Source organism: Ruditapes philippinarum, unplaced genomic scaffold (genome assembly GCF_026571515.1).
Source record: "Ruditapes philippinarum isolate M1 unplaced genomic scaffold, ASM2657151v2 ctg9388_1_1_1_1, whole genome shotgun sequence".
NCBI classification, from domain to species: Eukaryota; Metazoa; Mollusca; class Bivalvia; order Venerida; family Veneridae; genus Ruditapes; species Ruditapes philippinarum.
In genome coordinates, this window is record NW_026862280.1 from 21,762 (window position 1) to 31,432 (window position 9,671).

A 9,671-nucleotide genomic window follows, 5' to 3' on the forward strand; every position below is an offset into this window, starting at 1 on the left:
AAATTCTGCAGGTTAAGGATAAAATATATATCAACACTCCAAAAACGCTGCCAGGATTCGAATACAGCAGTGAGCGGCAAGTGATTTGACATTAAGTGGTCTTAACTACCGGTATTCAGTCTCAAAGAATGATATATTCAAGTACACTTTAAAAAAATTTCTAAACAAAGTTAAATGCAATGCCTTAAATGTCAGAAAAAAACCTTTGAACATGTACATGTTTCACACAATATAAATGAAAGAGTGCCAGAATTATTCGACTTAGGGCAGAAAACCCCAAATTAGCTAGGGCTGACTCTAATGCCAATTTTTGTAAACCATTATTAATCCAATAAAGTTATGACAAGATCTTATCTAACATAGTGAATGGATACAGTTCATATATAAATTTCTCATATATAGCTGAACTAGTACTCCGTGAGTCGGATGTGTTGCCTTGTGAACAATATAGTTTAGGAGAAATGGCCAGGACAAAAATGAAATATGAAAATTAACAAAGGACAATAACTCAAAAAATAAGAAGTGCAGAGCAGCAATTTCTGTGCACTGCACTTCTTATCAATAAGATCCATCATCCTATGAAGTTTCAAGTCCATAGCTTTTATAATTTATGAGAAATGGCCTGGACAAAAATAAAGTATGAAAATTAACAAAGGGCAATAACCCATAAAATAAGAAATGCAGAGTACCGGTTCTTGTGCACTGCACTTCTTCTTAATGAGATCTATCTTCCTATGAAGTTTCAAGTCCATAGCTTTTATACTTTAGGAGAAATGGCCCGGACAATAATAAAAGTATGAAAATTAACAAAGGGCAATAACTCAAAAAATAAGAAGTGCAGAGTACCGGTTCTTATGCTCTGCACATCTTCTGAATGAGATCTATCATCCTATGAAGTTTCAAGGCCATAGCTTTTATACATTACGGACAAACATAAAGTATGAAAATTAACAAAGGACAATAACTCAAAAATAAAGAAGTGCAGGTAACTGGTTCTTGTGCATTGCACTTTGGGTCATTATAAGAAGCATGCATACCAAGTTTGAAGTAAATCCGACTTATAATGACTGACTTATGCTCTGGACAAGCTTAAGGGGACGCGGAAGCCGCCGACAATGACGCCGTCGTCAAAAGTAACCCCTATATGTCGCCTTTTTCAATGCGACACAAAAAAGTAACCCCTTATGTCGCCTTTTTAAGGCGACACAATAACACAATGGACAACAACATTATTTTGTATAATTCTGAATGGAAATCTGTTTATTTAAACCAGTCTAACTTAACAAGTAATAGTTCCATAATGCTATAGCTATTTCACATTTGTGACTAATGAAAAGGCAGTAAAAGAGGCATTCCTAGAACAGTAAAATGCTTTAACTTTATTTTAGAAATAACATAAATTTTTCTGGAATAACATATTTTATTTTAGTCGCTCTTTTGCTATTCTAAAAAAAAATTACTATATAGAGGGTTAGGCAAACAAGAACATCATCATTGGGAAGTTCAAAAAGCAAGTTGTTGACACAATTCAAGAATATTCCCTTAATGTAAACAAGAGCTGTCTAAAGGAAGGGCACTCTCTAATATATAAATTTGTTTTCCAAGAAATGTGGAAATATAACTGAAGAAGGAATATTTGTTCAATAGCCAGATTAACTGATATGGCTCTGCTAGGAAACAGTAAACTACAGGCATGTATCTTGAAGATTTTTTGTTTGTCTAAAAGTATTCTGCCAATCAGAGCACAAATTGCAGTATTCTGCCAATCAGAGCACAAATTGCAGTAAAATTCTGCCAATCAGAGCACAAATTGCAGTAAAATTCTGCCAATCAGAGCACAAATTGCAGTGTTCTGCCAATCAGAGCACAAATTGCAAAGGATACAACAAGTCCACATTACTTTCACTTGAAATTACATATAGTATATTGCAAAACTAAAGTACATTAAAGTTACTTTCACAGAATTTTATCCATACATATACACTTAAGGGCTCTACAAGACTGTATTTATTATTATTGCTCTCACATACCATCATAAAAGTTATATTTCATAGGGCTCACAATCACTTACCGTTATCAAAACAAATATTTCCAAGAGCACGACAAGCCTGTGTCATTCTATCTATGTCATCTTGCCTCTCTAGAACTTTCAGTAGAATGGGAATAAAACCTTTCTCAACACACGGCACTCTAACAGATTCTGAAATATAATGTACATTAAATTACACATATACTATAACCATTGAGAGGAGTGGTGGCCTTGTAATGAAAATGTTTGTCTCTCAACCAAGGGACTGTGGGTTTGAGTCCAACTTGCTTAACCCAGGGATCATAGGTTTGATCCTACTCGTTCATGATCATGTTCCACATATGACACCAGTAATAATTACATGATCAGTGCAAGGAAGCAAACTCCAAAGTAATTCATATATAAATAGCAAAAACTTGTTTCACAATTGAGCTTTAAAATATATCTAAAATAAAACTCATCATTACAATAATTTGATAATTTAAAGCACAGTTTTCAAAATCCTATCAAACAAAATGTTCATTCCTATCAGACACATCAATCAACATTTAAGTTCAGAACAAAAAAAATGCATTTCAATTCACAAGAACAAGATGTATTTAAATTCACAACAACAATATGCATTTAAATTCACAACAACAAGATGCATTTCAATTCACAACAAGATTCATCTGAAAAATAATAATTTGCTGAAACAGATTCTAATCAATTAGCAAAACTAAACGTCAGCTGAACAAATTCAATGGTACTATTAGTAATAAATGCAGGTCTATGATTGTGCACTACGTAAAACAAAATAGGTACTTAATTCTCTTCAAAACAGCCCATTCATTCTAGACTACTGTCATAACAGTAAGCATTCCACTTTCAATTACAAAGCTTTGGCATTCCTTCTTTAAACAGAATATGCATTCCGCTTTTCAAACACATGCATCCCCCCTTCAAACACAATATGCATTCCCTTTTCAAACACAATATGTATTCCCCCTTTCAAACACAATATGCATCCCCTTTTCAAACACAATATGCATTCCCTTTTCAAACACAATATGTGTTTCACTTTCAAGCACAGAAATCATTCCAACATTTGCAAACATAGATTGCAATTGCATTTCACTTTCAAATAGTCACTATCCCAACTGTAAAGGCTGTCAGTTATTGTTACTTTTTGTATGCCAAATAATTTACATAGGTGTCCACTTATGTGCTGCAAATTCAACTAAATACATTATACTACTGATAATCTACTTTCAAACAAAGCATGCCAGTTTCAAAGACAGGTATTGATATTCTTCTTTCGAACAAAACATGTCATTTTCAAACACAGGTATTGATAATCTACTTTCGAAAAAAACATGCCATTTCAAACACAGGTATTGATAATCTACTTTCGAACAAAACATGCCATTTCAAACACAGGTGGAGTCCCACTTTCATGCACATATAACATGCAAAAGAAGTAAACTGGTAAAGCTATTATACACATCTGTTACGCAAACCAAAGCATCCATTTCATTTCTAACAAATGGCATTGCAATTTACGATTTAAGAAATTTTAAATCAAAACAACCAACAACAAAACCTTACCATTTTTTGCTAGCTCAGCAAGAAGTTGACCAACAGATGCCAGAGTATCTTCATCTCCAGATACATTTATTAGATCATCTAGTATACCCTCACTTGTTAACCTTTCAGCTATGTCATCAGTTTCTTCTTCTAAAATAAAAGATTTCTAAAATAAGCCAAATCATACATAAAATAAGGTTACTTTTTAAATATCAAGAGAGGTCTATTGTGAGTTTTCAATTTTCAAGCTTAAAGTGAAATTATGCCCATTAAACAGTATAATTATTATAGTGAGTTAACACATGGAAGTCAAAGTAAGTTTACAATTTGCCATAATTCCTTTTAATTCTATAATTTTCTTCACATGAATGAAAAATAAGGCACATTGCCCATAGAAATTTCTGTAAATATACATCAGAATTAACTTGTAATGTTCATTTTATAAAAAAAACAGTGGAACAGTCAGACTAAACATTTTCCACTATCAACTGTTGGTGAATAGCCATAATAACAGTCAATCTTAAGATTGAAATATAAAGTCAATTCATCTTAACTTGGCAATGAAAAAAAAATGAACAAAAGGTCACTTAAATACATTGTATTGGCTTCACAGACATGTTAATGATAAACATAACTGTAAAATCATCTGTATCAGGCTTTGCCTCTAATGGAAAGTCCATGGTTTAAAAAATTCACTTCCATTAATTTAGTCTAATTAATTTGATATGGGTGGTTTAACATATAATTACAGGCTATTTCCCTACTGTCAAACCATTTAGAAAAGACAACACCTGAATGTCTGTTTCACATTGAAGTCTAATTCATTAGACTGTAATTAATTCATCAAAATATCAAATAATCTCACCTTTTTGAGTGCCCTCAAATACATCGAGTATACTATTAATTGCCTTGACTTTGTCCGTCTTACAATTTGCTGCTCTCAAGCATTCTAACATAGGTGATATATCTGTAAATGAACAAACATTCATTGATTTAATTCACTAATTTAAAATATTAACTTATGTATAAAAGCACAGTGTCAAGATGATCTTTTTTGTTCAAGTTATGGCATTGCCGATGTTGGTCCAAATATGTTAGACTTATAACTATTAATTTCTAAGCATATTGAAAACTAGAACTCCGCAAGTTGAATGTGTCACCTTGTGAACAGTATAGCTGTCACTTAGGCATTTTCTTCTTAAATATAGGTAATGCAGGAACAAAAGTTCAAAAAGTAACCCTTTCATGGTCCCCAAACAGTAGTTATTACGAATTTTGTTATAGTTTTACAAATAAATAAATATGTAAAAAAAAAATTGCCATTAATATGCGAGCATGTCAATATTACTTATCTTCCCTTGACGGTCAAATAAGATATGTTTATTTTGCCAATACATATTTAAAGCTACATTTAATTAATTTCATAAAAATAGAAATAGCCACATTTCAATAATAAATTGGGTTTCATATCGACTCTAGATCTTATTTTGGTGTCCGAACAACCAAAATGAGTTTCATAAGCATAAAAATCTGCAACCTCATTGTGGCGTAAATTAGAATGACAATTTCTGTTTGCATGAGAAACTCCGCCTTTTGATCATTTGTACATCAATATTAAATCAAGAAACATGGCTTTAAGTAGCAGTCCTATTTTAACGATATATTTCCTCATTGTAACAGTCGTTTTCATACAAATTTTATCTGAACAACATGCCTAATGCAAAGCTAAAACAGTTAAAGTGTGTTTGCACAAGAAAATCTTATGTTTGTTGTGTTCCAGATAGCAAAAATAACACTGTGATGTCTTTATTTACATGTTAACATTCATATACATGCAAATTGATATATGTGTGTATATGTCTATTCCCTGAATAAATCGATACGATATACAAACTTTGGAGTATCCAGGGGGTTTTCCATTTAAAATCATGATTTATGAACAATATTTGATGAGATTTAAATCTGTACTGTTAAAAAGGTTAATGAACCTGTAGAATGCTTGGTTTTAAGGCAGACGGCAAAATATTTTTACATAGATATTTATTAAATGCAACTTTAAAAGTTTCAAAGACTCAGAAATAATTGTTTTAGTTGTCGATCCATACGTAACATCCTGATACATGACCGCATACAAAAACTTATCATAATATTATTATTAAATTCATGCATGATACAAAAGTGTAGTATACTGAAACTGTACATAATTCTGGAAAAGAGTCAACTCGGCCCTATACCAACTCGGCACGGGACAACTCGGCATGGGTCAACTTGGCCCACTTTACAAAAATATATAGGCCTTTAACGTATTTACTTTGCTTTGTATGTTGTTAAGGTAAATGAATAATAAGAAATATCTTATTATTATTATATAATTATACATTGTATCTCTGCTGAAATAAAGTATATTTAGAAAAAAAAGTTATTTATTTGTCTTGCAGATTCGATAAAATTAATATATCCACAGGCACGATTATCGAACCTGGGAAGAAAAAATATGAACAGATTGATAAAGTAACTTCATATTTTTTCTTCCCAGGTCCGATACTTGTGCCTGTGAATATAGATATAATAAAAATGTGTTTCCTTAGATGCATTTTGTTGGTAAAGTAATTTTCAAAAAAATATGAAACAAAAACGTGTTTACTTAATACGGGGAAGTCAAAGTCAGGGCCCGCGAAGCGGGCCCGGGCTTTGGCTTGCCCAGCTATAGACTACACGTGTATATTTAAAAGAAAATCAAATAAAAAACAATTAAAAATATATAGAATTCAAAACCTATCAATTAAATTTTCAGTGTCAGTTCTAGTTAGGCGCCGCCATTTACAATGTACCTCAATGATAAAAGACGATGTATTCCGATAACGGAACAAAACTCAACTTTTCGGATAAATAATAAACAAGTGTTCCGAGTGAAAACGGAAGCGGTGCATGAAATACCGAATGACACCTTTAAAACAGAAAAAAATGAAAGGAAGCAACTTCCCCGTTTATAGGCTTTGCCTAATTTCATATTAGCATAAGCTTCTAATTAATTGCAGGTGGTCACTAATCAAATTTGAATGAATGAGTCAATCATAATTATCACCTAATTAATCGGTATCTTTAACATACACATTGATTGATAATAATAGCCCATGACAATAGGAGTCCTTTGATGTCCTTTACCCATTTTTAAACGTGGGCCGAGTTGACCGTGCCAAGTTGGAATGGAAACAGGACGTTTCGGCCCCAAACCAAATCGGCCCCAGTCGAAAAATCGGCCCCTGGACGTTTCGGCCCTTTTCCGCGAGACGTTTCGGCCCCACTATAGTATATTGCTTGATTGATTAACAACAATAATTTAATAACAATTAAACAATTATGACACTTTAATTCTTTAAATAATTATTTAAATATTATCTTTTGATCTCTTGAACCATTTAGATGTACGTTAATGTGATTTTAAAGGTGTAACAAACAATAAAGGCAGGTTACTTAATTTATAAAACAAACCACTAAAACTTCTGGATTAAGAAAGTTAATTACAATTATTACTTAGAAAACATTATCTTTTGATCTTAATTAAACTATACGTAATTTTTTCAAGGTGTAACTAATTAACTGTTTATAGCATTATGCTAATTGGCGGTAAGTAATATCAGAGAAAACTTCAAAAGATATGTAAATAATTGTTTGTTTGTGTATTATATTTTTTTCAAATAAAGTTTATGTTCTGTTCTGTTTGTATTAATAAAATATTATCTATATAATTATGTTGTAAATAATTGTTTGTTTGTGTATTATATTTTTTCAAATAAAGTTTATGTTCTGTTCTGTTTGTATTGATTACTTTTCCCCTACTACTATTATAATCTAGTTTTTATACAAAATTATTAAATATATATATATTAATTGATTCATTTAATCATTTAAATGCTATTAATATATCGGTTTAATATACAGTACATATTCTGGGGCCGATTTGGTAAAGGGCCGAAACGTCCGGGGCCGAAACGTCTTGGGTAGTTTGGGGCCGATACGTCTTGGGGCCGAAACGTCTCGAAATCGTTGGAATAGGGCCGAGCTGACTCGGGGACCGAGTATGTTTTAGGGCCGAGCTGACCCGGATTCCATTATTCTACAGTGCCTATAACTAATAAACACTGCAAGTTAGGGATACAGAAAATTATAGATATGACTTTCTATTCTTGCAAAAAATACAGATCATAGTCAATAATATATCTTTCCTAATGATGGTGCGTTCCTCGGAGCAGATTTATGTTACTGAACATCTACATGCTCCGAGTTTTCACAATAATCAATTTCAAAGCAAAAAATTATCAGCACTTAGTTTGTAACCTTGTTCATTATTGTCTGGTGCAAAGAAAATCAGAACTTACAATTGCTGTTATTCAAAGGCATAAATTTTGTTAAAGCATACTTACCCATTATTTCAATATAGGAAAGTATAGATCTAGTGTCTTTGCGTATCACATGTGGTTTAAACTGACAGCTCCTGTCATTTTACCGGAAGTATACACCGTGAAACCTAACAACTGCATGTAACCACAAATTCAATTATTGCGCGAAACATGAATTATGAAGGAATATTTGATGAACATGAAAATTATTATGAAACAGTACATTTGATTGAGATTTAATCTTCTAGTGTAATTAAATCCCTTCAGTATTAAACTTTCCCATTAAAAAAAGCAAAATTATGTGATCTTCGAAAAAGTAGTTCTGTTGACAAAAAAATCGAAAGGAAATTTTCTTATTTCCGTATACAAAAATTTGAAAAATAATTGCATCACAGATAACCAAATTGATACATATATAAATCAATCATTATCATTTTCTTGATATAAAAATAGCTTTAGATCAACAGGAACATCAAAAGACATTTCATTTATTAATTAGCATCACCCAACCTTTACGAATATTATCCATAACTCCTTTCGGTCAAACAGGTAAATTTCATGGCGGTTTCGGAATAGTAAGGATGAATTTTTCAGTGACTTTAAATGGAGGCTCACCCTGGGGATTTCGGCTTCAGGGTGGAAGGGAATTTAATGAACCAATCCGTATTGCCAAGGTATATTAAAATTAAAATTTTTATGTTTTGAAATGTTGTTCTTTCCTAGTTACTTTGAAAGTTTCTAGTTCTAATGTGTCAGAAATGACAGGAATCTGGTGACCTTTGACCTCAGTTCCGGTAATAAGTTGTTGAAGATTCAGGAAGTAAGAACTTATCCGCATGTGTCAGCCTCTTGATACTTATTCTTGTTACAATATCATTTATATTTAATTTTCCCACAACAGGTAGATTTACCTGGTCTTGTTGATTTGTTTTTGAAACATTAAAAAGTTTATAAAAACTTCATTCAATTAAAATTTGAATCTGAGTATAGGGGGTCTCTCCATTGTTTCCAATTTGAAAGACACTGGTGTATCTAATACTTTATAAATAGAACCAATGCTTTATTACAATAAAAATATAAAGCTCTATGTATTTGGACATAATGGTAAAATTGCGGTACCACTAAAATACGCAACGGAGATTTTTTGGCGCAACGGACGCAACGGGCGCAACGGAGATATTTTTTTAGAAAAACCGGCACAACGCCTTTTTTTAAAGTCAATGTGCTATATTTAAGCATCTAAAATGATTGTTTAGCACTATTAAGTAAGTATGTTTTAAAATGTTTCATAAATTGTATGTTTAATTGCACTGAAGGGTTATATGCCTGGCGAAAATGGAAAATTTCATGGCGCAACGGAGATATTGTTTAGAAAAAACCGACACAACGCCTTTTGTTAAAGTCAATATGTTATATTTGAGCATCTAAAATGATTGTTTAGCACTTTTAAGTAAGCATGTTTTAAAATGTTTCATAAATTGTATATGTTTACACTGAAGGATTATATATGCCTGGCGAAATGGAAATTTCATGGCGCAACGGAGATAATTTTGGAAAATCGGCACAACATATGTATTAATATATGAAATTAATTGACACCAATGTTATTTGAATAAATAAAATTTTAAAAAAAGATATAAAACTTTAATCGTATATCAAATAATCAAATAGCTGCA

At 31.8% G+C, this 9,671-nt stretch overlaps 1 protein-coding gene across 1 annotated transcript in view; it reads right to left on the reverse strand.

The window, feature by feature from the left end:
- Positions 1-8,160, reverse strand: part of LOC132718539 (rap1 GTPase-GDP dissociation stimulator 1-A-like) — a 25,361-nt gene extending 17,201 nt beyond the window's left edge. The window contains exons 1-4 of the mRNA XM_060702254.1: positions 8,020-8,160; positions 4,461-4,562; positions 3,617-3,745; positions 2,072-2,200 (exon numbers count right to left, since the gene is read on the reverse strand). Of these exons, the coding sequence (XP_060558237.1) occupies positions 2,072-2,200; positions 3,617-3,745; positions 4,461-4,562; positions 8,020-8,023 (364 nt within the window). The 5' untranslated portion in view covers positions 8,024-8,160. The remainder of the gene's footprint in view (positions 1-2,071; positions 2,201-3,616; positions 3,746-4,460; positions 4,563-8,019) is intronic.
- Positions 8,161-9,671: the final 1,511 nt, after the last annotated feature.